General features: G+C 42.7%; 1 protein-coding gene across 3 annotated transcripts in view; it reads right to left on the bottom strand.

The window, feature by feature from the left end:
• Window positions 1–14,450, bottom strand: part of DMTF1 (cyclin D binding myb like transcription factor 1) — a 32,304-nt gene that overhangs the window by 2,470 nt on the left and 15,384 nt on the right. For all 3 annotated transcript variants that reach the window (XM_069978439.1, XM_069978454.1, XM_069978447.1), the window contains exons 8-15: window positions 13,639–13,748; window positions 12,289–12,517; window positions 8,240–8,391; window positions 6,891–7,100; window positions 6,401–6,480; window positions 6,095–6,253; window positions 4,859–5,239; window positions 1,767–1,908 (exon numbers count right to left, since the gene is read on the bottom strand). In XM_069978439.1, coding sequence (XP_069834540.1) covers window positions 1,767–1,908; window positions 4,859–5,239; window positions 6,095–6,253; window positions 6,401–6,480; window positions 6,891–7,100; window positions 8,240–8,391; window positions 12,289–12,517; window positions 13,639–13,748 — 1,463 coding nt within the window. The remainder of the gene's footprint in view (window positions 1–1,766; window positions 1,909–4,858; window positions 5,240–6,094; window positions 6,254–6,400; window positions 6,481–6,890; window positions 7,101–8,239; window positions 8,392–12,288; window positions 12,518–13,638; window positions 13,749–14,450) is intronic.

The raw sequence follows: 14,450 nt of genomic DNA, 5'->3' as shown, positions 1-14,450 counted from the left end.
TTTTTGTAAACACTGACGTTTTTGAGCTAAAGGCAAGACTGGATTTAAAATAACTGGGGAATATAGAGGAAGGATTTATAATCTGCTGGGTCCACTTGTGGCTCTGACTTTTATTAAATTGCATCACAAATTACAGACATTTACAAAAAATAAAAATGCATTATGCTTATAGTTGCCCAAGCAAACTGTCATTGTAACAGAAAGCTCTACAGCTGAAAGAACCCTAAGGCTGCATTCACACATTCCGTGTTCCACACGGACGTTGAATGCCTGTAGCGGACTCTCCCCCCACTCGGGAAGCATCTGTGATAAGATGCTGGAAGCGGGGGAACTGTACAGATATGTGGCGCACTGTAATGACTAGGGCTGGGCGATAATGGCTTAAATGATTATCGCGGTTTATCATACATGTCGTCGCGGTAACGATAATTATGACATGCCCCTTTTAAAAGCAACACCCCTTTTGAAAACCCTATTTTTTATGATAGATAGGAGACAGAGAGATAGATAGATAGGAGTCCTATCTATCTATCTATCTATCTCCTGTCTATCTCTCTATCTACCTCCTATCTATTCATCTCTCTACCCCCAGTCACTGTCACATGCTGTTCTATCCCCCTCCCCCCACACACACACACAGTTGGGGTCAGGTATGGGTCGGCACCTCCGTGCTCCCCCGGGCACCGCTCTCTCTCTCTTCACCCCCCCCCCCCCCCTCCGCACCCCCCACAGGAATCCTCGGCTCCTGTCACTCAGTGATGTAGCACATGTATCTGTGTCCCGGGCAGAGCGTCACACATGGCTGCTTCCAGCAAAAGATAACGGGCGCTGAGGATTCCTGTGCGGGAGAGAGTGCGGTGCCCATGGGAGCGAGGATATGCCGACCTATAGCTGACCTCCTGCAGCCACTTCATGTACGGGAGAGGGGGGACAGGGCACACGGTGCAGCTTCCAAAGAAGCTAGGAGAAATGAGCCGCCGGCGGCAGCAGCAGCAACGCTAAGCACACAGCACGCCTGTGCGCAGCCTGTCAGTCTCTTCATCTTCAGCCCCCCGCAGCAGGTTCTTCCATACCTTGCATATGTGTGCCCTGGCTGGTATTGGGAGGTGAATCGGAGGATCAGGGAGAGAGATTTGAGGGATGCAGAGCATGCGGCCGCCGGGTGAGGGGGGTGAAATACCGCAGATACCATCCTGGCAGAGTTGAGGTCGGTTAACCGCCGCCAGTGACGGTATCGGTATTTTGACGGTATACCGCCCAGCCCTAGTAATGACAGAGTCAGGCGGCTGATTCATTAGAGCGCGGCACATATCTGTACAGTTCCCCCGCTCCATTACAGGCATTCTACGTCTGTGTTCCGTGCAGAACAAGGAACGTGTGAATGCAGCCTTCAAGGAGAAGTCCGGCGAAAATTATTTTTTTATGTTATTACTGATGGAAAGTTATACAATTTTCTAATGTACATTAATTATGGGAAATGCTCCTATACTGCTATTTCCCTTAATTTAGTGTACCAGGAAGTGTTAGAATTCTCTCAGAAGCAGTGACAAATAGGACAAACACATGATGGCAGATTACTGGTGGTGCTTCCAACTTCTTGGCCCTGATGACTCAAATAAAACTTGTATTTTTGCACAAAACACTTTTTCTATGCAACGCAATTATGTGAATCAGGAATGCATATAAAAAGCATCCTAATCTGTTTTGAGTTTCAAAATCCACTTTCACCTCATTATGAACATGAGCCAGCTTCTGCCACACCCTACCTGCAAGTGTGGTAAGTGGAAGCACAGGTTCTCCATCAATATCATCTGAATGTATGTAACCATGGCATGATGGCACTATCAACACTGTCCCTTCAATAGCAGGCTGACCAATGTGTTCTTCAAGGGTGGATGATCTGAGATCCTACATGAAAAGAAAAATGCTGATTTGTAATAGTTCAGTACACCGCTTTTCCATAAAAGGGGTTTGAAAAGAACACATTAAACATACGCACATATACACCACATGTGTAAAACATTTAAGGGCACCGTATGCACAGTTTTGAGCCCTGCAAACTTGTTGACAGCCCTATAGAGATAGGAGGGGGGAGTGTAATTATACCTGCTGTTTTTCACCATGCAACCTAATGATAAAAGTCCTCTACCTAAGTACTTGCCCTAAAAAAAAATGTCCCAGACATCTGTTAAAGGAGTTATCTAGCATTTAAAATGTTTTATACAATGCTGGCCTGTTGGTAAACATAAATGCTTATCTCTCCACGCTCCCACTGACTGCAGCCTAGGTACCTCCAAGACGGCCTTGTCTCTGGAGTGACAGCCATCTCAGCCAATCACTGGCCACGGTACTGTACTGTCTCAGCTAGTAATTGGCTGTGCAGGCTGTAGTCAGCGGGGGAGCATGGACAGGTAAGCATAACATGTTTATTATGGTTACCAACAGGTCAGCAATGCACTCCAGAATCTCTGTGTAAGGGTGCCTTCACACATACCGTATCGCTGCGTATTTATTGCACAAAACTTGCATGAAAGTAGCTGCATTTTTTGTGGTGTTAAACTCTCCTGTGAAAATCAAAAGTCGCATGTACAAATCGCACCAAACATGCAGCAAGAATACACATACATTGACTTTATAGCAATCAGTATCACTGTGGATTTATGTGTGAGAAACTTGCAGCGATAAATACGCAGTGATACGGTACGTGTGAAGGCCCCTCGTCAGTGTGGAGACTCGTAACTGAGACTCCACGGACCCTTCTTTTGCATATTAAAATTTATAGGGGGCAATGCATCAGTGGAGACTCTTCAGTGAGTACTCCATCTGATTTTTTTTGCTGTGTTTTGTTGGTCTGTTTTTCATTGCCCCTGTTAGCCAGAATCCTACTCCACACTGACGAGGGGCAACTACCCCGAAACCCCGAACTACACCGAATCCCCGTCTGTGGATGGATGCCTGCCTTGGTAAACCCTTATCACGTCGCAATACTCGCCACAGAGTTAGACTTTGACGTATAAGTGGCCACCCTGGTATTTCCCTATGTATGTTCCAATACTCGCAACCGAGTGGGACTTAAGGGGCTACGTATTAGGGTGGTTTGGTGATCTCCCCACTGGGAGGCACCCCCTTGGCAATAGGCTTCCCTCCCCTGGAGGGATATCTGGCTATTCCCGTGTATTGAAACTCGTAACTGAGACTCCACAGACCCTTCTTTTGCAGCAGTTTTGATGTCTCAATGAGGGAGTTGCATCTTTTCAAACATCTGATTGTTGGGAGTGCTGGATGTTAATCCACCCTGCCACACACAGACACAGATGTATGCATTGTCAGGTAAATCTTACATATTTCAAGTATCATTGCTCTTGTAATAATGGATAAAATGCTACAACTGCAGCATTTAATGAAAAATGTAGTATATCCTGCTTGAAACAGATCACTTTGGACAAAACAAACAAAGGGCTTGTTCGGTTTGGATTATCTTTTTCCATGGTAAGGGTTCCCAGACCATAAGACAGTCATGGGATTTGCCCCTAGCAGTCAGCTGTAATCTTTAGAACCAGCTCCTTTGTATAATCACCACACAATGTTTGTTTATTGCATGTATGTGTCAGGTCCCCAAGGCCCTCCGCTTTAAGGGAAACAGACAGCACATATATGCATATATACGCCAACAGGGTCTCAGGTACGTCTCTGACACTGTCCCTGGGACATAAAATAAGTGTTTTTTCACAGATAAAGGTACAGAGCATCTATTGAAAGGCAATACCACAATTCTTGCTTCATAGGTAACTGATGCTGTCAGCTTGCCTTTTGATATAAGGAGTTCCTAGATAGGCATACATCTGCCAATTAAGAATCTCTTTAAGTGTAAGAAAAAAAAAAAGAGTTGGGCTCATAATTTAAGTCTATGGTGCCCGACTTTTTTCTTCCAAAGAGCAGGGAGAGGATGTGTTCAGACCCAGACCGATCAAAACTTAAAAAAGAATGTTTTTACAAGTGAGAGTGACACTTAAAGGACACCTGTCACCCCCCCCCCCCCTGCCGGGGTGACAGGCTCCCGACCCCCTGTTAGATCCCCTTATACTTACGTGATCCCGCCGAATCCCGCTTCCTGATGCGGTTGGGTCGCGGAGATATCAGCTCCCGAAGCTGACGGGCTGACAGCAGAGTCAGACGCCCATAGAGAATGAATGGGGAGTCCGATGCTCCGTCATTCTCTATGGGCATCGGATTCATCTCTCAGCGCGCGCGCCGGGCTTCGGGCGCTGATATCTCCAGGACCTGGGATCTAACAGGGGGTCGGGAGCCTGTCACCCCGGCACGGGGGGTGACAGGTCCTCTTTAAAGGGAATATTCAAACTGGGCTGATAATAGGGTCGATCTGCAGAAAACCCACAAAAGGGTATGGTCACTTGGGTAAATCTTCAGCAAATCTGCCTACCATTTCACACTTTAATGGGACCAATAGGACTGTAGAATTGCTAAGGTGCCATTAAAGACAATGGGTCATAAAATCCGCTGCAGATTAGCCACATGTAAACACACCCAAAATATGGATATTTTGTGAGTTTTTGCTTTCCTTGTAGAACTGAAGTCAATGGGGGAAACTCACTAAGTTTTCATAGCATAAATTGACAAACCCCAGATTTCAAATTTGTGTAATAGGTCAACCAGAACACATGACAGCGGATCAGGTAAGGATGTGGGCATTTGTTATATCAAAATTATTTGTTACATCACACGGAGGCATAGGGTTAACTTGGGCTTCATAGAACACCTTTCATTTCAAAATTTCCAGATAATTTTTCTTAAACTAAATAAAAAACAAAAAACACCATAACATTTATAACTCTCTTACTTCTTTGTTATAGTTATCTGTCAAGTCAATGTGACTGTCATCTGTCTTTACGTCTGCACTTGACATGTCCTCCGCATTAGTTCCAGGATGATGAACAAGTTTCACATTACCCCTGATGCCCACATTTATGGGCTGCTCTGTGCACTCTAAAGAGTCCTGGCTGATATTCACGTCCGTACTGTGCATCTCCTGGGGAAGTCCATCTGCTTTCAGAGATCTCTGAGATCCAAGGAAGTTATTTTGCTGTATGTTAGAATCAACCGAAAGCTCCGTCTGAGCAAGGGGTGAAGGGATGTCATCAGAAGCCAGTGTCCGAATGATAATCCCTGGTGTATGACAGTGGACTGTGACATTGTCACTTGCATTCAGGAGGTTTTCAGGCTGTGAATAGATACAAGGAAAATAAGAGAGAATGTGTACAGTTTATACAGCATTTCATAAAAGAAAATGTTCAGAGAAAGTGAAGTGTGTGTAGTACACAAATTATACAGTTTATTATCTTGCTATATATGTATGCATGTGTCTGCTAACTGAAGCCCATGAAAATAGATACAACTGAAGATCCCCTGTATCCCCGCATCAATCATTATACACATTTCTTTTAGTAAAGTGTTGTACAGTGTTAGTCACACAAAAATACAATAGCTGAATAAGTGATATGTATTTGCACATTCAATACTGATACTCTGATATACCAATAAAATAATTGCGATTTTCCTGCACCTTATAGATTGTATAAGAAGAACTGTACAGGTAAGGTCTGTGGTTTCCATAAGTGGCTTGAGAAGCAGCAATATGTATAAATGCACTTCGTACACTCTAAGGCTATGTTCAGACGCTGTATCAGACCGGCCGTTCCATCATGGAATGGCCGGTTTAATTAAAGATCAACCTTAAAGATCATTTAAGATGATCTTTAGCGCCGTTGAGTTCTGATGCGGGCGCAACCGTGCAGCAGGAGCCGCTCACTCCACTGTGTGCACTGACAGGTGAATAGCGGCCGCAGAAAACGGACATGTCAGATTTCTATGGCGCCGCTAGATATCCCGGCCTAAGCGTATGCTATGTGTATACGCTCTGGCCGGGATTTCGTAGACAGCAAGGTAATGTATATTTTCGTATTAATCACAGCAATCATGCAATCGGCAACAACGGCCGTACATTTACGAAAGTATACGTTGTGTGAACATAGCCTAACACATACACAGTCAGTATACAGTATATGCTGTTACTTACAGATAAGGCATGCACAATAATCTGCTCTGGTGATGCTGGGGAGGTGTTTGAGGTCAGGGTCACACCTTGGTTTGATGTCAGTGTTATTGGAAGACTTTGGCTAGAACTTGTCTGCAGGATGAATGTGCCTGAGGTACCACTTGGCTGTAAATAAAAAGACTTGAGAAAGGAGGAAGAGCTATTAATTAACAACAGAGGATAGATATTATGTTTTCTTTAATTATTATTATATAGCTGTGGAACCAATTAAAATATTGTGCTATAAAAATGAGAACAGTAGTCACCTTACTTACACCATTTACTTACTGGTAGGATCTCAAATGTCTGCAGTGTTCCTGTGGACAATGGGTCTGGGTCAGCATTTGGAGAGGAGGACTCCGGTGAGGCTATGATAAAAAGAGAACAATATTTATTGTGTGGTATAAGTAACAATTATCAGATTTTTTCACAACAATGTACACTATAATTAACATGTTAACTTTATTATACTGGTCAATACAAATGTGGCAAGACCACAAGTATATTTTTTCTTTTACTATCACCATAGTACTATGCCGGTTTGTGGGAGCAATTCACTTAAAGTGACATAATCATGGGGCAGGAAATGGTCAATAAAAGTTAACACTGACACTATAAATCCTGTGAATGTTTCTAAAAATGTAGTAAGAATTATATACATTCTTATAAGAATATACCTGTGCCATTAGCTTTATAAATTAATTCCCATTTACAGCCAGAATATATGTGTGCATACAGTTTATGCTATCAGCAATACAATCACTAGTGCCATACTTACAAAGGTGCGTGATCTGTACGGGGATCTGCAGTGCTGCAACTGAACTCTGCGGTAGGCTTGGGGTCTCCTCCAAGTGAGCCACTCTTATCTGCACATGCTGCACACCAGACGTTCCGCTCAGGGACTGCATGTCCACTTTGTTTTCTAGCTCCTGAGCACCCAAAAGAGTAGTTTGGCTTTCATGCAACTGTCTTAGTCCTTTTATTAATACTGAAAACAAAAATCCATGGTTAATCAATTTGTTCAAGAAATACTAGATTAATGGTGCGTTTACACAGAGAGATTTATCTGACAGATATTTGAAGCCAAAGCCAGGAATAGATTTGAAAAGAGGAGAAATCTCAGTCTTTCTTTTATGACCTGTTCCCTCTTTATAGTCCATGTCTTTGGCTTCAAAGATCTGTCAGATAAATCTCTCTGTGTAAATGCACCATAAGATTAGGGAATAGAGCATGCTTAATTGTGGGCTCCTGAATCAGATGCCTAACCACACCAACAGCTCCATGTTCCACACATGTTCTGCCACACTAAAGACCCATGCTAGATGATTTCAGTCTGGGCATAAGTGGGGAACGTAAAGGGATAAAAGCCTTCAGTTTCTGTTAGCATTTTTATCTCTCCTTGGACAGCAATGTCAGCTTCATATTAATAGTATTAAGACTAATTGTAATTTTCCATAACGTCTTTCATTTTACTATAAAATTGATGGCAAAACTGAAAAAAACAAAAACAAATTGGGGGGATAAAATGGGAAAACAGAAACAACAGCGATTTAGCAAATTGGGGCAGATTTTGTTTTCACACCATGCAAGTTATGGTGTAAAAAAATTTGATGTTATCTGTATTCTGTGGGTCAGTGTGATTACAGAGATACCCAATTTATATAGGTTTTATGTCATTTATGCTATTGTTATGAATCAGCTAACAACTGGGTGTTTATGTCCCTCTTGTCAAAGGTATGTCTCTTCACCACTAGTTTTCAAACTGTGTCTCTTCAGCAGTTGTAAAACTACAACTCCCTAAATGCCTGGATGGCCAATGGCTGCCCTGAGCATGCTGGTAATTGTAGTTTTGAAACAGCTAGAGACCCACAGGCTGGTGATCAGCACTGACTGAATATTCTCACATTGAAAGTATACACCAATTTGTAAATTTTATCAGGATTCTGTAAGATAAATAACAGAGGAACAGCACAACACAGAGCTATACAAATACTTGTTGTATATTTGGCAGCTTTGCTGAGCTCCTATAATGCAACGGGACAGTTTTTTTCTATATCAGATTACTGTATCTGTGGTGTAACTTCCCAGAATCAAAAATGCCCAGAGCATTAAATAAAATTACTATACCAGGAAAGGACACATCTTTGTGGTTTGCAATCTGCCGTTTGACAGTCCACCATTTACTTCTAAGCCACTGTGGGGATCGAACACTGCTCCAACCTTCCGCTAATAAATCCCAGTTAATGTCATTTTCATCCAGTACTCCAAGTTCTACTATTCTAGTTAGAAAAGGAATATAATAACAAAGTTATTATGAAAGAACAAGTATTATGTGAGCATTATAGTTTTCACAGCAGAGTATGATTAATTATTGTTGAAGCAAAAATTCTAATAGGCAATTTGCTCATTTAGCTCTTTCTAATTCTATTCCTAATAATAAAGGGGTACTCCACTAAAAACATTTACCCACATTTCTATTGTATTTTATTAATCTGTTCTGCTGTTTTCAGCCACTTTTCTGCTCTCTGCTTCTACAAAAGTTCTGTGCTTACAATTTTTTTGATTACTGTTGACCCCCTCTAAGGCTCCGTTCACAGAGTATAACTGGCAGAATTTTACTCTTCTCTCCAAGGCTCTCCACTCAAAAGAATGGACATGTCCATTCTTCCGCACCAAGAGAGCAGGCGCGCGAGCCTCCCATAGACGGCCAGTATGACACGGAGGCTGGCGGGATTCCGCGGCTGAGAGTTCCGCCAGTTTTACTCCGTGTGAACAAGCCTTATCTCTACCTGCTGCCATTTTGTGTCCGCCCCCACCGTGGGTAGCCCCGCCCCCTGCTGACACAAGTTACATCACTCATGCGAGCAGGGAGAGGAGTCGCTGGGGGACTAGAGGAACCATACAGGTGAGTAAGTATAGCTTTTTTTTGTTTTAAAAACAGATGAAGGGGGTAGTGGTATGATGAAGGGGCAGAAGGATGTTGAAGGGGGCAGTAGTATGATGATGGAGGGGGAGGAGGATGCTGAAGGGGTAGTGGTATGATGAAGGGGCAAGAGGATGATGAAGGGGGTAGTAGTATAATGATGGAGGAGGATGAAAGGGGTAGTAGAATGGTGAAGGGGGTAGTAGTATAATGGTGGAGGTGCAGGAGGATAAAGGGGGTAGTAATATGATGGAGGAGCAGGAAGATAAAGGGGCTAATAGTATGATGAAGTAGGTAGTATAATCATGAAGGGGCAGGAGGATGATGAAGGGGGTAGTAGTATGAAGATGGACGGGCAGAAGGATAAAGGGGGTAGTAGTATGATGATGGAGGGGCAGGAGGATGAAGGGGGTAGTAGTATGATGATATGGGGTGCAGCTGCATCATATGGGAAAAAACTACAAGTATATACAGTCAGTAGAGTGCTCTCTCTGTGCCACAGCCTGCTCTGAGTGGGGTGTGTATTATACTAGGGACCTGACACTGGAGTGTGTATTATATTGGGGCCTGATACTGGGGTGAGTAATATGCTGGGGGCCTGATACTGGGGTGTGTAATATACTGGGGACCTGATACTGGGGTGTGTAATATACTGGGGATACTGGGGTGTGTAATGCTCCTTTTGTGTTGTTCTGACTGTAAAATTCTAACTAAAATTTTGAAAAAAACAACAACAAAACACTTGTGACAAGCCACACCCTGCAAACCCCACCCACAATAGGCCATGCCCCAACAAGACCACACCCCACCAAGACCACACCCCTTGTTGTCAACACTAAACTGTCCCAGGAAAAAATTTTAAAATGTTGGCAACTATGCAGTGTGCAGCGTTACTGCTCTAGGCTTGTTATTCTCTGTCCTGGCTTGTAAACCATTCCCCTTCCTCATGACTAATTTGCATCAGTTGTTCTGTCACTTCTGATTGGCCTGTTAGTCACATGGTGCTTGCTGGAAAATAACCAGGCAGGATGGGATACTGATCACATGCTCATGTTGAACTAAGAGAATCTCTCATATATCGATCTCAGTAATGGCTGTGCACCTTCTCAGCTATACTGATATACTGCTGATTGCTTCACACAGGCAAGTCCTCTATTTTCTTATGTGCCAGTGGAATTGCCTAACATATATTTGTCTATTACTGCCTGTTATTTGCACAGCTCTGCTACCTGGGAAAGCAGGGTGCTTGTATGTGTGACTCAAGGGCAGAAGTGTATGTGTTATTGCTGCTCAGGCTTTCATGTGATCAACCTGTGTGTTGAACGGGTGTGAGGGGGAGAGGTTTATAAGGTGAGATATACAGAGATAGCAGGAAACAGAGAAGGAAGGAGGGTGAAGTGTGAGAGAAGAGGGAAAGAGACAGAGTGTGAGGTGTTAGTGCACACTGTACATCACTCTGCTTTCCTAGGTGCAGACACATCTTCAACTCATCTTAATTCCTGTGAGTATCTCTAGTTTCGACTACTTTCTAAGCTTGGTTTATCAGCACCTGGGTTGGGTGGTTGTTATCAAGAAGTGCGCTATTATTTCTCTCCCGCTCTCTGTATATTTGCATCCCTCTCTCTGTCTATTCTCTACCTATCCCTTTTCACCTCACTTTCTGTCCCTCACTTTACCCTCCCACTTCTCGGTCTGTCCAATAATTAAAAAAAAAAAAAAAGGTAAAAATGGAAACACTGTAAAATTAAAAAAAGACGACTTACTCCCTTTACCTGGCAAGGAACAGAATGTTTTTTTTTTCTTTTTGTTTTCTTTACAACCAGTCTTTAAAAGTCTACCTTAAATTAGGGTAGAATAAACTATTGACAGAAATGCTGGTGTACAGCCAATCAGCAGCTGTTGGGTGGAGTTTTCTGCTTCTCATGAACATCCAGGACTACTGGGCTCATGCACATAATGGAGAGGACTACTTATTGTCCATGTTATTCAGGAGGATCTCTCTGAATCGGCTGCACACAACAATGCAAGTTATACATCATTCTGTTTCTCTGTCACTACTTCATGCTACCCTTAGAAAGGACACCATAAATCTACTGACTAGGGCTGGGTGATAATTATGACACGCCCCCTTTTACAAGCCACACCCACTTGGTTGTGCCAAACACAATATTTAGTTTCAATAACGTAAAAAAATAACGTAACTGAGCAGACACCAAAGCAATGTACACACTACAGGACATGTATAGGCAAGTACACAGCCACTACAGTAGCTCACAGAGCATTATCTACACTGGATACAGAGCAGGACTAGCTATGTACAATGTATCAGTCTGGAGCTCACAGAGCATTGTCTACACTGGATACAGCTGAGAGCAGGACCACCAATGTAAAATGTATCGGTGTGGAGTCCAGACTGTAGAGCTCACATTGTCTACACTGGATACCACTGAAAGCAGGACTAGCTATATACAATTTATCAGTCTGGAGCACACAGAGCATTGTCAACACTGGACACAGCTGAGAGCAGGACCTGCTATGTACAATGTATCACTCTGGAGCTCACAGAGCATTGTCTGCACTGGATACAGCTGAGGGAAGGACTAGCTATGTACAATGTATCAGGCTGGAGCTCACAGAGCATTATCTACACTGGCTACAGCTGAGGGCAGGACTAGCTATGTACAATGTATCGGTCTGGAGAGCTCACAGAGCATTGTCTACACTGGATACAGCTGAGAGCAGGACCAGCTATGTACAATGTATCAGTCTGGAGAGCTCACAGAGCATTGTCTACACTGGATACAGCTGAGAGGAGGACTAGCTATGTACAATGTATCAGTCTGCAGAGCTCACAGAGCATTGTCTACACCGGATACAGCTGAGAGCAGGACCAGCTATGTAAAATGTATCAGTCTGGAGTCTGGGCTGTTTGTATCCAGTGTAGACAATGCTCTGTGAGCTCTACAGACAGTTGGCAGAGGCGCTCAGACACACAGTACCGGTCTCCTATGTGCAGTCTGTGCGTCCCTGCACAGACTGCACATAGGAAACTTCCTCCAACCTGTGCAGCGCTTAGGGCTCAGACAGGAAGATAGTTAAAAATACCGCAGATACCGTCCTGGCAAAGTTGAGGTCGGTTAACCGACGCCAGAGACGGTATCGGTATTTTTACGGTATATCGCCCAGCCCTACTACTAACAGAGTCTCTTTTATAAGTGTCCAAAATAAAAATTAAAAAAAACTTTGGCCATACCTTAAAATCAGATTGATTTCATCTTCTTTGGTCCACTGTGTTCCACCACTTTGTTTCCAATTCAAATAGTTTAACCACTTGGAGCGACACTGCTTTTCTGAACGTGTTCCCACTCTTTCTGCCACTGAAGCCCAAGAGACCCCTTGTGTAACTATATCACCAGTTTCAGTGCCAGTAAGTTCATGTACAACATCTGTTAAACGCCTTTCTTCTTCATCAGTCCATTTACCTGAGAATCACATGCACAATCGGTCAGGTATCATCAAATTATGAATATTTCCAAGTTCATATTAGGCTAAGAGTAATTGTTCTCTGCACTAATGTTAGTGGGCTTTAAAGCCACATGTGCAAAATATGGACACAAATTTGCATTTGTATTTTGGACAAACATGTCAGACCGACTGCAGGTGAAGTGAAAACATCATTATTTTTTGGAGGGGAGGGAAAACTTCCACTGTTGCTTCTGGTGGTAACATGTATATATTTTTATTTTGCACAAAATGTTAATTAAAAACTTAAATGGCCTAAGGGCTTTTGTTTTTTTTCCACCAGTCACCAGAACAATTCAGCTGTACCTTACGATTGTGTTTCCGGACACAGAGTGATAGAGGGAGCCCCTTCTGACTGGCAGCCAGAGTGTCCACTATTTACAAATAGTTGCCCAGCTCACCACTGATTATTATCCCCCTGCCCACATGAAGGTGCTGGGACCCACACTGCATAAGATGAAGTCTCCAGCCTCTTTCTGATGCAGCCAGGATGTTATATTTTAAATTTAAGGGGGGGGGAAATTTATCGTCCCTCACCTGACATACATCAGCAAAAATGTGTGACTTCTTGCTGAATTACGCCCTGTTCACTTGATAGGCAAGAGTAGTGGCCTGGTAAAATACATACTGGGTAACTAGTTAAAGTGTCACTGTCAAAGGTGATTTGTAATTGGGTTTATTAGCCGAAAAATGAATTTTTATCATGAAAAAGCAGTTTGAAGCTCCCCCCCCCTGTCTTCACTGTTCTCCTATGGAGAGAGCGAAATGAGACACTAAAACAGGACAACAAAGAGTTAATTTAAAGCTACATCACCGGGCTCTCTCCTCTGTTGGATCTGTCTGATTGAGATTTCCTGATTCTGAGCAGTGGATGACAGAAAGGAGAGGAGGGGGGGACCTGGGAAACGTCTTTGTAAATGCAGATAATGGCATATTAGCGTAATAAACCCAATTACAAAGTTTCTTAAAATCGCCTGGACTATTAATTTTCTGCAAAAAAAATTTAACAACTGTGACTCTTTAAGCAAATTGAAAAGCAAAACCATCTGCAATGACAAATGACTCTGGAAAAGGCTTGCACCTGTTTTACATGTTTCTTTCATTAGTCGACAGCGATCCTTTACAGATGAGGCACTCCGACCCAAAGCAGCTCCTATTGTAGCCCAGTCATTGCCATGCTTCACCCGAAGCCTAAGTAAGCAAAGAATAAGGCATACAACACCTGTTATAACTTGTGGAATGTATAGGGATATTAAACAATAGCTGTCAGATTATAACTAATCTTTGAGGGTTGCAGCTTTGGAACAGCCTACTATAAGCTACAGGATAGTAGTATACAACAAGATGATGACTGGCAGTAATAAAAACTGTAATCATTCTCATTGTGCACATATGTAGCTGGTCTCCACAATTTTACCATTTTGCTACTTATGTTTCTAAAAAATAACCTATTGGGGGTGTCCCTAAATATGATTATGCAATATTGTGGGGGTTTATCTTTATAGTAAAAATTACATGTTAGCTTTATTCTAAGAGTAAGTCCGATTACAATAATACAACTATTATATAGATTTATGTTTTACAAAAAAAAAATGTTATATTACAGTATATATATTTTTTAAATTGTACCTGTCACAAAAAAAACCTGACCGATCACAGGAATGAGAAAGGAGATGACTGCGCTACCACACAATCCTCTCCCTGCTCTGTGTCAGTCTGAAGAGATGTGCCCCATAGACTTCTATTATGTGGCTGTCTCCTCATGTGACGCAGAGTTGTGACCCGATTAGTCACGGTCTGAACACTCAGCCCCCCAGAAAATCAAAACTTTTTCAAAATACTTTCTTTTCGTAAAAGTGCTTCTTTAATTTCTGAAGCTGTGCGAGTGCTCTT

Source organism: Dendropsophus ebraccatus, chromosome 1 (assembly GCF_027789765.1).
Source record: "Dendropsophus ebraccatus isolate aDenEbr1 chromosome 1, aDenEbr1.pat, whole genome shotgun sequence".
Classification (NCBI taxonomy): Eukaryota; Metazoa; Chordata; class Amphibia; order Anura; family Hylidae; genus Dendropsophus; species Dendropsophus ebraccatus.
The sequence above is the reverse complement of the archived record's forward strand: the minus strand, read 5'-3'. Positions and strand labels throughout refer to the sequence as shown.